At 40.8% G+C, this 19,962-nt stretch overlaps 1 protein-coding gene across 2 annotated transcripts; it reads left to right on the forward strand.

Moving 5' to 3' along the window:
• Positions 1 to 4,862: 4,862 nt before the first annotated feature.
• On the forward strand, positions 4,863 to 19,254 carry LOC117758230 (solute carrier family 23 member 1-like). Of its 2 annotated transcripts, XM_034579740.1 has the most exons (13): positions 4,863 to 4,978; positions 7,118 to 7,156; positions 13,952 to 14,098; positions 14,305 to 14,462; positions 15,374 to 15,533; positions 16,397 to 16,578; positions 16,799 to 16,919; positions 17,015 to 17,171; positions 17,256 to 17,509; positions 17,608 to 17,772; positions 17,870 to 17,978; positions 18,122 to 18,217; positions 18,993 to 19,254. In XM_034579740.1, exons 1-13 carry the CDS (start codon positions 4,961 to 4,963, stop codon positions 19,220 to 19,222), a joined length of 1,836 nt encoding a protein of 611 aa, XP_034435631.1. In that variant the 5' UTR covers positions 4,863 to 4,960; the 3' UTR covers positions 19,223 to 19,254. The 2 variants fall into 2 exon arrangements, with proteins under 2 accessions (XP_034435631.1, XP_034435630.1); XM_034579739.1 differs by lacking the exon at positions 4,863 to 4,978 and having other exon boundaries at positions 7,045 to 7,156.
• The last annotated feature ends 708 nt before the right edge of the window (positions 19,255 to 19,962 follow it).

Consider the following 19,962-nt stretch of genomic DNA (forward strand, 5'->3'; position numbering starts at 1 on the left):
ATGGGGTTTATATATAAGTTTGAATGATTTACTTAACTGCTGTTATATTTCCATACATTGCATGTCTATGGCTATTTCCGAGGTCTGTTAAGTAATCCACACAATCTTCAGACCCAAGTTCACAAACTTTCAAAATCAATGCTCTGTAATTCCGCTCGGTATAATGTATTCCATCAACAAAATTAACATTTTCCTTTTACTTTGAAGACATACTTGTAAAGAGGAAGTGATTCTATGAATGTTGTTGCCATAACGAAGATCACATTTGTGGAATTAGTAGGTAGATACTGAAACGCTTCTGTGTCTTTGGTTTGACTGTCCGCATTTATGTTAGACCAATACAGATCCATGTTATATTAAAAAAAAACTCTATTCCCCGCTGTGAACACAGATTAGAGATCCAGGCATCTTTCGTCTGACGTCTGTTTTTCTGTTTTTAATATTTTAATGTCATAACCTGATTCAGCTCAGTTATCCCTCTGTTGAAATGCATCATTTCAAGTTATGTGGAAAGCCCTCTATAGTGCTGCTGCTGTTGCATTAAATCAGATCCCAGACATATTCACATTATTACTCTGTAATTAATTCACTCAAAATAAGATGCGTATTTTCTCCTTTGTGTTTCAGAACAGGCATAACAATGTCTCCCGTTGAAGTTATGTAATACAGCCTTTTTGCCTTACTTGTATGCTGTCTTAAATTAATAAATATATGATAATGTGCAATTTATTAAACAGAGTAAATGTCACAACATGTGCAGCTGAGGGGTTTGACCAACCCTGAGTCCGAATTAAGCCCAACTGACTCCTCGGTAATTCCAATATCTCATTATATTCCTCATGAGATCTATTGAGCTTCAGCATCAGCAGAGGGAAACTAGTTAATGAGACGTGGATCAATAGCGGTTGTGGTTAACAGTTAACAAGGGACATGGACGTATTAGAGGACTGCACTTTTTCTGCATATTTCCAGTTGCAGACCCAGTGATGCTCTGACCAGAGTGACTGAATGTCTTTTTTTAAAAAGCATTGCTGCAGAGAAAAAATTATAATTTGTGTTTGTATATGTGAAAGGACAGTGATCTTATCCTCACTTTGCATTTCTTCTGTTTCTAATTCTGTGAAACTAGGCTACGTCTGAGCTGTATCTCAATCAGAGACGGCCGCTGTCTCCTTGGGATGAGCTGACATGTGCGGCGACAGAGCTCGAACGTAGTGGGCACGGCTCAGCGTGGCTCAGAACATTCAAACTGACAACTACTGGCATCTTCTTTTTTGTCACTTTGCATAATATTTTTGTTCTCTTGCTTTCTTGTGCCGCGTTTTGTGCAGTGGCACATGATTGCAAATTATGTAATCTGTATTTGTACATTAGTATATAGAAATATTTATATGTATATACATGTATATAAACAGGTAGGAATTCACCATAGAATACTACTATACTATACTACACTATATTATACTATAGTGTACAGTACGATAATGCACTGTAAATAACTATACTATGCTGTAGTGTACTGTACAATACTATACTATACTATACTATACTATACTATACTGTAGTGCACTGCACGTTACTGCACTATACATAACTATACTATACTATATAGTACTAGTATGATTTAAAATGTAATTTTACATGGGGTTTTTCTCAGCCTTGACCTTAATGCATATGGCAAAGCACATTCAGTCACGTCTCAGGCACCATGAGCCCAGAAACTGCAACAGCTGCGAGCGAAATGTGAATGTCCTGCTCTCTCATCTGTGCTCCTCATGCCTGCACGACTGGTCGCTGACATCCATCTTTGTTTCTGCAGACGGCCTCCACTGTGGTCGCTGAAACAATTACTGCTCAGAGCATAAAACAATAATGTCAGGCAGTGAAACTGAACATCCAGTGCAGCCAGTGAACCTGGTCTTTTGTGTGAAAGATAGAGGGATAACTTTCAATTTCACATGCACTGTGCACAGTGAGAAGTAGCAGCAGCAGCAGGATAACGGCACTCTGCAATTTCCTCTTTGTTCCCCAGGGAGCAAGTCATGTCTGTGACCGAGGATCAGCGCTGCACTGTGAGCCTTCCAGCCACTGGATATCAAAGGCAGTGAACCACTAAATTATACAAGTATCTCGCTCGGGACAATGTGTGTGTTCCCCGTGAATGTTTGTGCACTCGCATGTGACACCGTGTATGTGTTTGTTTGTGTGGCCGTCACTGTTATTGCTCCAGGCCTGATTAATATTTTAGTGAGCCATGAAGACATAGGCGCTTACAGTCAGAAGGCGAAGGAGGGGGGGGGATTTCAGAGGGAAAGCTCAATGTGTTGGGATAGGCTCCGAGAGCACGACTCGCAGATCAGTCCCTGTCTGCGACTACGCCACTCCTTTCATCACGACAATTTACATGCATGAGCAAAAGGCGAGCGGCAAAGTGCCACGCTGCATGAAAGCCTCAGCCAGGCCTTGATGTTTGGTGGGGACAAGCTTTGTGTTGGGCTTTGATTATAGTCCAGGAACAATGGGGAGTATTTCTGTGGTCGCCTTTGGTCAAATAAACTCACTTTTAACAATAGGAGTCTGTTAATGTAGGATTATGGATTCTTTTGTTAAGTAGGAGCTTTTATTTATAGCACAGTCTCATGTCTAAAGGTCTAAAGCAAAGGATTCTCACCAATTAGTAAACATCTATCAATTTCCAGGATTAGAAAACAATGTAATTAAGAAAATAATAATCATACATTTTTAATTAACAAAAGTATTAATGCCGACTTAAATGACGTGAAAACTTGCTGAAAAACAGTAAACAAAACAAAATTAGAAAACTTGCAAGAAAATGTGTTGTACTACCAGCCCTCAAGAAGCATCTGTTAGTGATAGAGACAGTAATACAACACAATCAATATTATGTGTTAAGAACTACTTATAAAATGAAAAGCAACCATTGGATGGATTGACCTAAAACATGGTACAGATATTCATGGTACCCAGAAGATTTTGGTGGCCTCCTGATGACTTCCCTGTGTCATCAGAAGGTAACATTTGTCAATTATCCAGTCAAGTATCTCAATGTGTGCAGGACATTGACTGAATCGATCAGTCTTGGTCCCCAGAGGATGGACCTATAGACATTGGCAATCCCTTAATTTTTTCTCTGGTGCCACTGTGAGGTCGTCATTTGTAGCTTTGCGTGAAATGTTTCAACATCTGGACTTTCATTACATTTGTACCTACCTTCATGGTCTCCATGGATAAATCCTAATGACTTTGATGACCCCCCCCCCCCCCCCCCCCCCAATGTTTCATCTATCGCCTATTTGTCCAATACTGAGGTTTCTGACCACACGCCTGCAAAACTAATGACAGTCCCATCAGCCTCAGCTGAGCAAACATTAGCATGTTAGCTCTACGTTAAACGTGGTAGGCATTAGCATGTTAGCTCAGCCTTTGTGCACATATTAGCATTTGTCTCAAATTAGAGTTAGCACTCAGGTAAAGCTCCCACAGAGCTGCTATCAAGGATTCATTGACACAGGGGTCCTCTTCAAGACAGAACATTAAGATTATACTATACAGCAGCACTTACTAGGTCGTATTTAAGTGGTGCATAAACTAAATCAATAAACACTCTTAGAGACGTTTGTACTTACTTACAGTAAACCAGCAGGGTAACAGGTGAAGTGGTGCGGAAACTGAAGCCGGATAGGCTGCACACTGCAGGTATCATTACAAAGCTGCTTGGCTGATTATGCATTAACAGGATGATCGATACTTGTATCTTTTACACAATGTGTCTGTGTTCCCAGATTCATCAACTGTAGTGTTAGTACCTCTGCTATTGTAGCAGCAAGGGTGCTTCTCAATACAACGCTCAATAGGACCTCAAGGGCCTGTGCAAGAGTGAAATGGCCAATAAAGAGGATTCAGCTCTGAGTTATTGTGTAATACGGGATGTGAATTATCCTAATTACCAGACACACCGGTGAAGGCTTATTAAAATATGTTTCCTAATTATAATCCTTTAGTTCCCCTTCACTTCTCTCTGTTTTTGAATTCAAATACGAATGAACTCCACAATTAAACATCCTGAACTACAGTGACCTGTGAAAAAGTGTGTGTGTGTGTGTGTGTGTGTGTGTGTGTGTGTGTGTGTGTGTGTGTGTGTGTGTGTGTGTGTGTGTGTGTGTGTGTAAAAGTTGCAAGCTTGAGTTCCTCTGCCCTCTATAATTCAGACAGTGTTTTGGTAAAATTTCTTCATTCCAGTAATACAGAGTAAAAGTGAAGATCTTAATGAGATCTGTGGGGAAGAAAAGGATCATGACTAAGTGAAGATAAATCTGATTAAATTATAAAGTTGGGAAGAGGAGGACAGTGTTTATGAACACAAGTAAAAATTGGAACTATTGGATTTCACTCCTCGACTTGGAGGACTGGAGCTGGAGGTTTCACTCCGAAAGGACGAATTTTGTTTTATTTATTCATTTTATTTCATTTAAATTTTAAAGAGCTCTACTTTTGTGTTCTACACTTATGTATAAAATTCACAACGCAGTGCCGGTAACTCCATACTCCACTTCTCTTATATTTGCTTTATTTCCAGAATAAAAATCAATTCCAGACAATATCATTTCACTGGATGATTCTTTTTTCTATATGGTTGTGTCAGGGTGCGCAAAAATGGCAAACGTGAACCCAAAAGCACGACACTTGAGCAGTCTTAGGAATAGCAAGAGTTCTGGTTTAATGGATGATCAGGGGTCAAAAGCCAGGCAGACAGTCAGAGTCAGCAAACAAATCCGATAGGGAGCAGGCGAAAAGGGAATCCAGAGTCCAAAAAGGCAGGTCAGAGCGGAGATCAGGCAGAGCAGTGAAACAAGAGATAACACTGGAAAGCTAGGAAAAACACACTAGACAATCTGGCAAAGAACGGAGGAATTGGGCCGGTATATCTACTGGGTGACTGATGACTGATAGAAAGCAGGTGAGTCTTGGGGTGGGGCAGGTCAGGTAATGGGATCCGTGGGAAGAGGTGATGCAGAGCAGGGAGGAGTGGCTGAATTCTGAAAGGACATGAGAATTAGTATATGTAAAACAAGATAACAGAAAATGAGAACGCTATGAACCGACTGAAGTTGTGACAGGTTGACGGTTAACTGAAAAGTGCTAATGAAAGCCACATGGTTATGGATGATGATAGGTCAACAACAGCCCAAAGAGGAGGTTAATACAAAGTGTAGATCAGTAGCAGACAGGAGGGATTTATTAACCTCATTAAATCCGTGTCCATCATGGTTGTAAATTGATGTTTTGTTTTGATCATTCTTTTTATGGTCCTTTTAATTGTAGCTTGATTCATTTGTTTATATAATGAAGACATGCAACAATATAGGGGTCATTTGATCAGAGGATTCAACTGAATTGCTAAACTCTGATTTGTGCTTGAGGAAAGAAAAAGTAAGTGAAGCCTTTGGAATTATCTGCACTTATATATGTTATTCTTCTTTTGGTCAATCATGTCAATCGTCATCAATTATTAATTTATTATTCTCATCTATAATAATTACATCGCTGGAACATTTACTGTGTAGGTGAGAAAAACGTGCGTGAACTCAAAGGCTAATGACACTAATAAAAGCTAATTGGAGTCAGTGGTTAGTGAACCTATGAAACAAGATTGGAGGTGTGGGTTAGAGCTATCCTGACCTATATAAAACACTCTGATGTGATCCGTGGTCATTATTTGTCGATAAAGCTCTGTAACTTAAGCTTAGTCTAGAAGAAATAATGTTCCCACATCCATTAAAATAATAATAAATGAATAATTTGATTTTCATAGTGATGATGTTTGGACCCAAAGCTCTTCTCTTTCCTAAAACACTGCTGCTGTTGCTGCCGCACATCTGAGAAGATGCTCACAAAGCTTTTGTGTCGAACCTCTGCAGTAAATAAAACTTTTATCGGCATGCTGCTGCATATGATTTCCATCGTGATATGCGTTTTTTAATAATTCATAGATCTTCATGAAGAAAAAAGGCATGTGTAGGGGACTAATATTTCTGAGGTTGTGCATTTCAGTGCAGATCAAATAAATCTCCACAACTGGTGAATTTAAATGTGGTCTCATAAGGTCACGTTGGGCCGTAGTGAAGTTGCCCGTTTTCCACCAAAAGTAAACCTAGTGCTAGTGCTGAGCTGATGCCAGTTCAGAGCTGATTCAACTTGTGAACCTTGTAAGAAACCAAGTTTTGGTTGGTCTTGTTGGGCAAGATAATCCCGCCCCCAGCCTCTGACGTAGAAAGTTCTTTCTTCTAGACCAGCAAAGAATTGGTGCCACGCTGGAACCAGTTGTTAGGCTGAAGCATAAAGAACTGGTTCCAGATTAGGCTCTGACTCTGAACCAGCCTTGGTCCTTTAAATATCTTGGTGGAATAGGGCTATTAGTGCTCTCTAGTTTACTGTAAGAGATATTTAAAGGACCATTCACGTCCTTCCATCATTCCGTTGCTTCCTTTCTTAGCAGTTTCAGCAAGTAGTTTTTTGTTGCTGTCTGTACATATGACTTCAGTACTTTACATGAAAGAGCTCACTGGAGAGAAAACGTCTTCGGTTTCCTAATCTGTTTGAGGCAGGTAACAGGCCAAACAGGCAGGTGCACAAATCGGCAGGCAGACGATGATCTGAGGTGAAAAAACAGGAGCCAAGATTTGTCGATACCGCCGTGTAGTCAAACTGTACAACATGGCAAAGGAAGACCAGTGTTCTTATACATGCATCAGGTGATTGGTGGAAATCAGCTGCAGGTGTCCCAGGAACCTGCAGAGGTAAAAACACGCCCATGCTCAGACCTGCCAAAAAACACACACACACACACACACTCACACACATCAAGCATGCCAAACCAAAAAGTGTTCATTCATCCAACATTATTCATTCACACTAACCGACAGAGGAGGGAGGGGCGATCAAGGTGCAGCCCACGATACATTCCTATGGCTGGTTTCTGATTTCACATGCAGTGTCTGTTTCAGTCTGTCTTTTCAAGGCAACCCCTTAAATCCCTGCTTTCCACACTCGCTTCACGTCATCGATGTTTCCCCCACTGATGTCCGCCGAGGAGCAGCACCCAAGACCCTCACTGCTGGAGAGGTGCAGTTCGCAGGTTAATCATTTCAGTGTTCTTGGTCTGTTTGACCCTCTGCTTCCACACCGAGTGAATGTCAAACACCTGCAAGAACAACTTTATTTTATCTTGGGCTGCAAGTGATGTCTTTTTTATTGCAGGAAAGTGTTTTCTTTTATGAGTTTTGGTTGCAAAGGAAGATTTATGGATTTATTCCTGCTCCCTATAGGAGACCATACATAAAGTGTTGAGAATCTCTTAATCCTTCCTGCTGTGACCTTTAGCTCTTTGGTTAAACTGACACTGATGTTAAGCATTCTTCACACGGGGGGGGGGGGGGGGGGGGGGCTAACCTCGAGTGATATGGATTCAGGACTCAGACAAGAGCAGGACACAATTTGATTATTTGTTTGATTTCCGCCTCAGGCTCAAAGGTTCAAAGGTTATCAATAAGGCTATATCCATACCACTATGGATACACTGGATCAACTCCAATCTGTCACATCACACATGTTTTTCTTATTTAAGAAGGGAGGAAATGTTATCCATGCAAATAGATTGCTAAATATAATAGGCCTGTAGAGTCACTGCCTCATTTAAGTGGCACTTTCACAAAGGGCTCCTCACTGAGATACAAAGAGAGGAATACAAAAATGTGTGAAACGAATAAAGGAAAAGCAATAGCATTAAAATAAATAAGAACAACAAACATTAGCATAAAGGACTTTTACAAGGAGTGCGTCGCCCTTTGTAATGAAAATCTACAGAGGAGGTTTAAATCGATAGCGGCGAGCCTGCCTCTCTGCGAGGACACCCCCACCGGTGTCGAGATCAATGGCAGTTTGGGAACGGAGTCGTGTTTTTCCTCACCCTGACTCACTTTTGAATGGATTGGTGTTGGCACTTGTTTGCTTTGAAAAGGTCTGAACTTTTTTATTGGACATGAGCCGCTCAGACTTTAATCTGATTTTGCTCAGCTGGGGGAGTTGGGGGCAAGAATGCATGTTTGAAGTGAGTCGTGCAGATCCTCAACAGGCGGAGTCAATCTCTGCTGGTCTGTGTGGAGGAAGACATGGATGTCTCGCCACTCACTATCACTCATTGTTGGAAAGTGATGGCAGTGTATGCTGTTGCCTTAAAGAGCGTTCAAGTAGAGAAGAGTCTTTGTCTTCTTTCTTTCATTCCCTCTGGTGCTACTGAGAGACAGTGGCTCGTTGCCACGGGAGCAAATGCTTTATTTGCGGTGACATATGCTAACTGAATGTTCCTTGCTGCTTTTAACCCCTGCATCATTTTGGATTCAATTCAGTTTTATTTATAAAGCACCAAATCTATGGGTGCTGTAACCATAGATTCATCCATCCATTATGCCAATTATCCTTTTAGGGATAAGGCAGAGGAGCTGGAGCCAATCCCAGCTGACATTGGGCGAGAGGTACACGCTTGACAGGTCGCCAGCGTATCACAGTCCAATCCAAGAACATCAAAGTACCTACTTTTCCTAAAGAACCTGCTCAGACGTAACATCTTGGAGAGATTGCATGAAAAGATGCAGTACATGGGACAAGGGCCCTGACTCAGCCCTCGACTACTTCAATTTCATATGCACCCATGAATACATATTGATTGAAGCATTGACGGAGCAGATAGAGTTGCCAGCTCATAGAGTAAATGCCCTCATGTGGAAAATGGAAAAAGATTTTCCATCTATTGAGATACCGGCAGTTCAAGGGACAAGGGGGCAGAACAATTTTCATTTGTCAACACTACTCCTGGCATTCTATTGGTTGGGAAATTTGGACAGACTTGGAGGAAACCCATCCAAGCAACAACATATCTGATTGCAAGCAGAGCAAATCTAACCCCATCCGGGTATATTTAAGTGGGAGCGTAGGCTTTTGAGTGAAAGCATTACAAAATTGGAGTCCTGATCTAAAAGTGAAAAACCAGGCTCATAACATACATAATAAAAGGCACTTGACAGAGAAAGGTTGTGAACTTACAATATTATAGAGAAACCCGACAGTTCTTACAACGAGCTAGCACATGGTGACAGTGGAGAACTGGAAGAAACATCGAGCAGAGCTGGACTCAGGGAGGGCAGACATCTACCTTGACTGGTTGGGGTGAGAGGAGAGAAATGAGGGAGAGAGAATATGTATTTACACTACTGTAACATCGATATTAGTCGTACTACTATTAAATGAAGAGCAAACGTAAATCGGCTGCATCACAGCTGTCCTATCCCCTAAACAATGAAATGTCAGACAGCACAGGGTGATGGGTATTGATTCGGTGCAGTGCTGATGTTGATGTGGGACATTTTCCTGAGGGCACAGTTTGTTGCAGGACTTGTGGCAGGCCTTTTTCTCCCATGAAGAGTGAGCGTGAGCAAGAGCCATTGCCCAACAGACGCTTCCCCCCCCCTAAACACACACAAGATGACTGATTAACGAGCGAGGCTTCAGTTTTTTAATGAGCTGAAGATTAAAAAAAACTCCAGAATACCACATCATGCATAAACTCCCCCACAAATTGGCTGCGTTGCCTCTCTAAAACCAACCATGAAAAATCAACCTGTCCGCTAATGATTCATAAAATGACAAAGCTGCAATATTTTTGATAAATCATCGCAGGGAGTTAATGATGTGCCAGTGACAATAAAGTTTAGTGGTCTGCAAAGAGCATCCTTTAGAAAATAAATGAGTTCCCTAAACCGCCATGCACTTTGCAAATAAACCAGTATATGTTAGTATGAAGAGAAAAAACAAAGAATATATCAAAGTGCCTCCGTGCCCTGTTTCGATGTGTCGCTGTCTTGATTGTGGCAGAGTTGTTTTCATCCTGCGATACTGTTTCTACTTGTGTTAACATTTCAAACTAGTGAGGAGGAAAGAGAGGATGAAGGAGATTGTGATTGTGCTGCTGTCCAATCAGTGTTACGATTTGGTTTATTAACTGAGACTGATGAGTGGGTTTTTTTAAATAAATATTTCCCATGATACTCTGCTGCGCCTCCCTTGACACATTTAACAGCATCACACAGAGAGATCATATCAAATCGGTGGATTCTTCTTCTCCCTCTTAATCTCTTTATGTGACTATCTTCCCAATTTTTCCCCCTCAGCACAATTTGAGTAAATTAATGAAGGAAGCAGAACGAAAGTGAATATGCTGTAATCTTGATACCACGGCTACATTAGCTGTGTTAGCATTCTAACTACGATTCATAATACTATCAGCACACAGACTCAAAATAACAAATTATAATCAAATTTACCCAAAAAAGAATAAATTGCACATACAGTACATCAGTTTGATAAGAACTACCGACACCATGTTTGAAAAACTAAATTGACGTGTATTTTGACTTTTTATTTCGGCCCACGTCCCATCCACTAACATGGAGGAGACAGGGTTTATGGGCAATACTGTAAGGGTTTTGTATTCTGTATTCTTTATTAAGAGTGTTTTCTGTTTTGTCATTACCTTGTGTTTCTTGACTTCCTTGTGTTTATGTTTGTCTGAGTTGTTTCGGTGTCCCTGTGTTCTGTTTCCTGTTTTATTTTGTAGTCTCTGTTCATAGTGTGTTTTCTCTCTTCACTTCCTGTTTTATTTTGTTGTCTGGGTTCTTGTGTCTAGTGTCTAGTTTTACTTCCTGTCTGTGATTGTCTGCACCGGTCCTCGTGTGTTTCACCTGTGTCCAATTGCCCCTGCCTTCCCTGTGTGTGGATATAAGTCTCTGTGCTCCCCTTTGTCCTGGTTGGATCGTTGTCTATCGTCATTATGTCCCGTCCTGATCTCCTGTGTAAGCCTCCTGTGTTTTCTCCCGTGTGCTTTTGTTTCTTCAGTTTTGACCTTTTTGAGATTCCTGCGTTTATTCTTATTTTTCTGTTAAAGACTGTTTATTAAAAAGACTCTTTAGTTCAAACTCTGCATCTGGGTCCATCTGCCTCACCTATCCCTGACAAATACTGCAGCCAGCCACCTGGGTGCAATCAAGATGCAGGGGAGTTGTTGTGTCACACAACTTTATATACAGGTGCATCTCAATAAATTAGAATATCATGGAAAAGTTCGTTTATTTCGATAATTAAATTCAAAAAGTGAAACTCATATATTATACAGATTCATTACACACAGAGTGAAATATTTCAAGCGTTTACTTCTTTTAATTTTGGTGATTATGGCTTACAGCTAATGAAAACCCAAAATTCAGTATCTCAGAAAATTTGAATATTGTGAAAAAGTTCAATATTGTAGACTCACGATGTCCCACTCTATTCAGATAATTAACTCAAAACACCTGCAAAGGTTTCCTGAGCCTTTAAATGGTCTCTAAGGCTGGTTCAGTAGGCTACACAATCCTGGGGAAGACTGCTGACTTGACAGTTGTCCAGAAGACAGTCATTGACACCCTCCACAAGGAGGGTAAGCCACAAAAGGTCATTGCTAAATATGCTGGCTGTTCACGGAGTGCTGTATCTAAGCATATTCATAGAAAGTTGAGTGGAAGGAAAAAGTGTGGTAGAGAAAGGTGCACAAGCAACCGGGATAACCGCAGCCTTGAGAGGATTGTGAAGCAACGGCCATTCAAGAATTTGGGGGAGATTCACAAGGAGTGGACTGAGGCTGGAGTCAGTGCATCAAGAGCCACCACGCACAGACGTATCCAGGACATGGGCTACAACTGTCAAGCCACTCCTGAACCAGAGACAACGTCAGAAGCGTGTTACCTGGGCTACGGAGAAAAAGGACTGGACTGTTGCTCAGTGGTCCAAAGTCCTCTTTTCAGATGAAAGTAAATTTTGCATTTCATTTGGAAATCAAGGTCCCTGAGTCTGGAGGAAGAGTGGAGAGGCACATAATCCATGTTGCTTGAAGTCCAGTGTGAAGTTTCCACAGTCAGTGATGATTTGGGGAGCCATGTCATCTGCTGGTGTTGGTCCACTGTGTTTTATCAAGTCCAAAGTCAACGCAGCCGTCTACCAGGACATTTTTGAGCACTTCATGCTTCCTTCTGCTGATAAGGTTTATGGAGATGCTGATTTCATTTTCCAGCAGGACTTGGAACCTGCCCACACTGCCAAAAGTACCAATACCTGGTTTAATGACCATGGTATCACTGTGGTTGATTGGCCAGCCAACTCGCCTGACCTGAACCCCATAGAGAATCTATGGGGTATTGTCAAGAGGAAGATGAGAGACAGCAGACCCAACAATGCAGACGAGCTGAAGGCCGCTATCAAAGCAACCTGGGCTTCCATACCACCTCAGCAGTGCCACAGGCTGATCGCCTCCATGCCACGCCGCATTGATACTATAATTTGCATATCCCGAAGAAAAGGTTTGCTATTGCTGCAAAACAGAAAATACAAAACAAAAAAACACAGCAGTAACTACAGCGAACGGTATAAACCTTTTGTGACCTATGGTGAAACCCAGATGTGCCAAACGCCCAGTCTGGAATTTACCAAATGCAATAACGTTGGCTGTTATCTTGACCATACATTTACAACTCTCTCAGTAAAGAGGAGACACTTCAAGGACTGAAGATTACCTCTTTGTCCTGCTTTGCCCACTAGTCAGTCTGCCTGTTTTTTTGTCTTCAGTTATTAATCCACCTCTGGTTAGAAGAACAGTCTCAGGTTTTTATTTTATCCTCTTATCGAAATGGCTCCAGGGAAGGAAAGCGGTGGACTTGACAATCTGGCCCTTGATGTAGGTATCGTGACTTTTTCTGAGCGGGAAATCATTTACTTAACTTTACTTACTTTTGCTGTCATATTGTGGTAAATAGTTATGCTTCTGATTAAATGCTTCTCATAGGTTTTTAATAGATTTGTAATGGTTTATATTTCTCTGCTTTTCTTGCTTTAGTGGATTTGCAACCACTTTATACAAACACTTATTTTTACACAATAACAATAGATACGATTAACAGATTAACAACATGGAAATAAACATATATCTCCATGTACTTTCATCCACATATATATATGAGATAAGATAAACTTTATTGATCCCACGCCATTGCAGCAGCAGATAGTCAGAATGAGGCGAACACGTGAATGTAGAAAAAATGTATAAAATAAAAAATAAAACATTAAATAGAATAAAAATACACAGAATATTGATATAATACACACATTGTATCCAACCATTGCTTCATGTATGATACTACTTACATTACTTACTGTATTACTTATTTTATCAAATGTTTACTTAATGACAATTAAGAATTGTTTTGTTTTAACATCATAGCGATGGTTTGTGCAATCCTTTATTAAGGTCTGACCTAATTGGCGGCATATGTTTGATCCAGTTCTCTCAAACTACCTCAAGTTTTCCACTTCCATTCTGGAAAAGAAAGTTGCTTCTCTATCTTATACTATGTATTACCTCCAGCCAGTCCCCATCCCCATCTGGATGTTGAAGTTGAAGAGAAAAAGTGCTGCCCATAGATGCACTATATAAATGTGTGTGTGTGTGAATGGGTGAATGGCAATAGCCTGTACTGTAAAGCGCTTTGAGTGGTCATCAAGACTAAAGTGCTGTATAAATACAGACCACAGACCATAGTCCTCTATCTTAGCTACTGCTTTTCTTCAGCCTCTTTTTACTAAAAGCCTTTTTTCATCTCTTATGTTCACAGATGATGGACACTCTTCATGGTCAACATGTTTTTAACAATGCAATGTTAAACTTAAATGGACTGTATAGGTCATAAAAAGTTATCTTAGGATAACTAATAATTGTTCTATGGCTCTGGGCGAGCCCTTGATATTTATTTACTCTGTCTTTGGTTGTGCTTGTTTTTTAATGACACGACAGATTGGAGAACAAGTGAATGATCAACCCAGAGAAAAGGCGCTGAAGACACACGGAAGGAGCAGTGCAGAAGATGGCGACAGAAATAAACCAACGTATTGCGTGACTGATGTTCCCCCATGGTACCTCTGTATTTTCCTGGCCATACAGGTGGGTGTGACCCAACAAGTGTTAATCAGCACATTCAGATTTAGTTTACACAGGAGATATGTAATCCCTCTTTGCCTTGTATCTTTAATTCTATTAAAGAAGACAATACTGAATGGAGTGTAAACCACTATTCTTAATGTGTTGGGTATTAGTAGTGGTGTCCTCTCTACCATCTCTACCATCTCTGTCATTTTTGTCCTCTGCAGCATTACCTGACAGCATTTGGTGGGATTATCGCCATCCCTCTCATTCTCTCCGAGGGTCTGTGTCTGCAGCACGACAGCCTGACCCAGAGTCGCCTCATCAACACAATTTTCTTTGTCTCTGGCCTGTGCACCCTGTTGCAGGTCACATTCGGTGTCAGGTCAGAACGTCGTTCATGTAACCATTCACCATCCTGTGAGGATATATTGAAGATTATAGAGATGAACTTTAATTTTAACCTAAATTTGGACCATTTCTCACTTACTCACATTATGGAAACAACCTTAAAGTTGCACGAAACAATATTTTTCGATTAATAATGTTTGTTTACAGTAACAGACCCACAGCCCTGTCAGCCTGTTTTCCAGCAGCACCATTTTTGCCATTTCAAAACCTTCCCACTATCTATTGGCTACGACCATAGCGAATTGCCAGTGAAGATTTTCATGCAAGCAGCTGAAGCTGCAGATATTTTTTCTTAAGACTTGACAGAGACCAGAACAGATTTGAGATGAGAGTGAATAAATAGTCTTAAATTCATCTGCTAGACACCTGTCAATAGTGATCTTGCTAAAGTGTTTGCTAACATGTTCACCATTCTTAACGGTATTAAGTCGCTGCTATCTTTTAGCCCGAAATTCAAGAAGAATCTTAAAATTCTTAATTTTACAAGCTAATGTTTTTCTTCAATTGTTAGTAAAATAAGTGTAATTATATATAAATAAATTTGCTATTAGCATGTTAGCCTTGTCATTTTGAGCATGTTAGCATGCAGACGTTAGCATTTCAGCTCAAATTAATTCTAACAGCGATCATGAAGACCTCGTCTTGTTATGTAGAAAAAAGGCTCACCTCCATTACTGCGTTTGTTGTTGCACATGCAAATTTGGTTTATTACAAAATCAGTTTCAATAAAGGCAAAAATGTCCGTCAAATGGGAGCTAACAAGCTGCACATATTAAAACATGTACAACTTAGCTCATGTCCTTTAACTGCTTTGTTTTGGATTGTCTTTCTCTTGTTAACTAATTTGTCTGACACAATCATTATTGTTTATGTCGAACTCCGTAGGCTTCCCATCCTACAGGGAGGTACATTTGCCTTGGTGGCACCTGCTATGGCTATGTTGTCAATGCCAGAATGGGAATGTCCAGCATGGACTCAGAACGCCAGTCTGGTCAACACCTCCTCGCCCGTCTTCATAGAAGTGTGGCAGACGCGCATGAGAACAGTGAGCCCTAAACATTCGTCTTTGCAGATTTAGATAAGCCATCGAAAACTGCTGTGGAGCTCATGATGAATTCAGTCAACTTATGTGGTTCCTGCTCTGGGACGTGACCACAGATTGTAAATAAAGATGGACAACGTGTCTGCAATTCCTCCCACTAACCAGAAATGAAGCCAAAATCTCCCAGATGCGAGTGTTGCTGTGTAGCAGTCTGTGCAGAAGTTATCAGGGAAGGAGCCACGCGGACAACAAAAGCTTCGACTAATTAAAACCAAACTTACCAGAAAAATATACACTTGGACAAACAGAAACTATAAAAAAAAAAATGGATTTGATGTGTACTTTTTAGTTTGGTCCATGTCTATAAACTTCCATGTACAACCTATACTGCAGCCAGCCAGCAGGTGGCGATCAAAAATCTTTGGCTTCACTTTTGAGGAGTTGTAATGTCATCCACCTTTATATACAGTCTATGGATGTAACCAGTACCTCTGCCAAGGAGGTTATGTTTTCTGTTCTGTTTGTCTCTCTGCAGCTTTACGTACATAACACTTGATGGACGGATGGGGTATCGGGCAAGAAAGGCACAGATCCGGACAAACTCGACATTTTCACCAATTTTCTCCTTCAATAATTTGTGTATCTCGATGAAAGAAGGATATTTCGGGGGCTAATATCTATGATTGTGTGAAATTTCATGCAGCTTGATTGATTTTAAGACTGTTGGGCCTTGGCGGAGGTATGCACTCTATTCAGTGCTCTACTCTTCTAGTTTTTGTCGTTATATTTGTTTGTTGTCTCGACCTCAACTAAAGGAAGAGTGTTGATGCAAATGCTTATATTCTCCATTATTATGTTCCTGTCAGTTGCAAGGTTCCATCATGGTGGCCTCCCTCCTCCAGATCCTGGTCGGTTTCTCTGGCCTCATCGGTTTCCTCATGCGCTTCATTGGACCATTAACCATGGCCCCCATTGTCTCTCTCATAGGCCTGTCACTGTATGACCAAGCTGGAGCCAAGACCGGCAGCCACTGGGGCATCTCTGCCATGTACGTGAGCACCAGGGTCATGGTGAATGCCTCAGCTGGAAAGGAAATGTTTTACTGTGTGAACAGGCAGCATTGGGTTATAGAGTTAGAACTGACCTTCTTTCTAAAAATCTGAAATTATAAGACAAACTAAATTCAGCTTTAATCTGTCGCCAATCAATTCAGAATTTTTTTAATTTGCACATCATCATGCAAATGACAGTTTTTCTCATACATGCAGGACCACAGTGCTGATCATCCTGTTCTCCCAGTACCTCCGTCTCATACCGATCCCGGTTCCTGCGTACAGCAAAACTAAGAAACTGCACACTTCGAAATTCTTTATCTTCCAGACAATGCCTGTAGGTCCTTTGGAAACTCATCACTCTTTGTGATACATAACTCCTGCCTCTACCTTGAAATACTGACACTCACACTAATATTAGATATTGATTAGATTCTGCTGGGCATTGCGGTCTCATGGCTAGTCTGCTACATCCTCACCATCTATGATGTCCTACCATCTGACCCAGCTCAATATGGCCACCTGGCCCGCACTGATGTGAAGGGAAATGTGGTCAATGAAGCTCCCTGGTTCATGTTACCTTATCCTGGTAAGTTCACAAGAAAAGACAAGCCTGCTGTGAGATGTTTTTTATAGACTGGTCCAATAATCATCAGTTTCGCTCATCACTCAGGTCAATGGGGGATGCCAACTGTGAGCCTGGCAGGTGTGCTTGGCATCATGGCTGGAATAATATGCTCCATGGTGGAGTCCGTGGGCGACTACCATGCATGTGCCAGGCTGTCAGGGGCACCGCCTCCGCCCAAGCATGCAATCAACCGGGGCATTGGTGTTGAAGGGCTTGGCTGTTTGTTGGCAGGAGCTTTTGGCACAGGCAATGGCACCACCTCGTTCAGCGAGAACGTGGCAGCCCTCGGTATCACCAAGGTAATAAAAAACCATAGAACAATATTGACTGCTAACACTTTTCACTTCTACCAACTCGAGAGTTTACTCATTTCAAATGATCTTTTGTGTGACAACAGGTGGGTAGTCGCACTGTGATTCTCCTGAGTGGAGTTTTCATGATTTTGATAGGGATGCTGGGTAAAATTGGGGCGGCATTTGCAACTCTCCCCACCCCTGTGATTGGAGGGATGTTCCTGATCATGTTTGGAGTCATAGCTGCTGCTGGAATTTCTAATCTACAGGTAAACAACAGCATGGTTTTATTTTTTTCAGTGCTTCCTGAAAAAACTATTCTCATTTGCTTATAGCACTGTTTTGCTGACACATCTAATTTTTCAGTCCACAGACATGAATTCCTCCAGGAATATCTTTGTTTTTGGGTTTTCCTTGTTTTCTGCACTCGTCATTCCAAACTGGATCATGAAGAATCCGGATTGCATAAACACAGGTATTATCAACTGGAAATGTTCATTTGTTTTTTCGGCTTTCACTTAATATATTATTTTATTCAGTCAATTAGCACAGACACTGGTCTGAAGATGTAATGACTTGAATGGTACTTTTCTGTCTTGATTTTGCTGCGTGACTCAGGTTTGAAAGAGCTGGACCAGGTGTTATTCATATTGCTGACCACTCAGATGTTTGTAGGAGGGTTCCTCGGCTTCTTCCTCGATAACACAGTTCCTGGTAAGCAAGTTGTTCCTGAATGAAAGAGCATTAAATGCACTTGACAAATTTATAGCAGTTCAAGAGCTGTGAGCTGTGCACCTCTACTCTCTTAAGAGTAATTTCCAATGATTTCTAGATAAATCAAGTCTTCTTTCAAATGAAAAAAACATGTCTGATGTGTCATTTGAAGTATTTTTCTGGGAGAATTCATAAATACAAAACATCCTGTAGCATAAAGTTTCTTTGCGGTGGCAGAGCTGAGATTCTGTGGCTTCTTAATATGCCTGTCAGTCAGTTTAATATTTCCGAGGTGCTGCTGCCTCTTAAATCTGTCTTCTCATTGCTCCACAACATTGTTAGAGAACCACAAAATAAGAAACATGTTTTGCTTATTTTCTTGAATTTGATGCAATCATCAGCAACTGTTACCATGGAAACGTGGCTCTCAGTCGTAGCCTGGGGGTCGAAAGGCTAACTGGGCTGATACATATCTTCAGTATTTTGTCATTAAAGCATTATAACATTTTTTAAAAAACATAACCTTAAATACTGATTAAGGACTTGAATAACTGAATTGCTAACTGAGCTCTTTGTCGTCCATCTGCTTCTTGAGGGTGGTGTGTTTTGAGTTTAAAATATATTTGCGAAACCGGGCCCAGGGCATATCATTTATTACAGTTGTATTGATTTTTCTGCTGATATTAAATCATTATGTAAATCACAGCCTGTTACAATGTTATTATGGAGAATAAAGGTTGAACTCCTGTAACAGTCTTTTCAAAATACCATTTAGGGACTAAACGTGAACGTGGCCTTTTAGCCGGGGACAAAGTGCACCTTGAAGACACTGGCAACACCTTAGGAAGTGAAGAAGTGTACGACCTTCCCTTCGGTATTACCTCTTGCCTCGCATCCCGGTCTTGGGTTCATTACATCCCTTTCTGCCCATGGAAGGGCAACAATGTGTCACAGGGCCAAGGGACTCAGCACAGCACAGAGGGCACTGATGAATTTGCTCTATAAGGTCTGAGGTTGTTTAATAAAATACTAAAACAAAAGCTACTTTTTTTTAAGTCACATTCCTGTTTCTTTTAAATTCCTCTAAGCCTTAGAGTCTAAGGCTTAGACTGTAAATAAAGATGGACAACATGACTGATCCTCCTCCGTGTTAGTGGATGGGACATTTTATTTATTCTAATGATATAAAAACAAGGAGAAATGTCACAGTCAACTTTATTGTCAATTCTGCTGTATATACAGGACAGAAAGAGTACTGAAATGTCGTTTCTCTCTAACCCCCGGTGTAAATAAACTGTAGACACAACATATGTATAAATACGCAACATATAAAGTACTCAGCAGTCAAAAGGCACAGGGAAGATATGATGTGTGTAGTGCAAACTGGAAAAGTGTAAAAATGAATTCAGAAGTGCAAATATACTTCATGGAAAGTTGTGTAAAATAGCAGTTAAAGCAGCCGCAGACATAGTAAGATTGCAGTATTTACAGCGATTGACAGCTGAGCATGTGCATGTTAAACTGTTTTACAGAAAGAAATTGATTATTTTTGCTCTCATGTTCTTTGCACCTTATGATTCAAACAGATATGAATTCCTTTATATTCTTTATTATCATTATCATGATAGCATATAATGGCTTCATCCCACCGTTGCTGCTGCGCAAACTCTGGCACTAAATGCGCAAAATGGCAGCATCCAAATCTGGGATATGTGTTCTGGGAAGAACACAATGAAACGATCAGA

This window comes from Hippoglossus hippoglossus, chromosome 24 (genome assembly GCF_009819705.1).
Source record: "Hippoglossus hippoglossus isolate fHipHip1 chromosome 24, fHipHip1.pri, whole genome shotgun sequence".
NCBI lineage: Eukaryota > Metazoa > Chordata > Actinopteri > Pleuronectiformes > Pleuronectidae > Hippoglossus > Hippoglossus hippoglossus.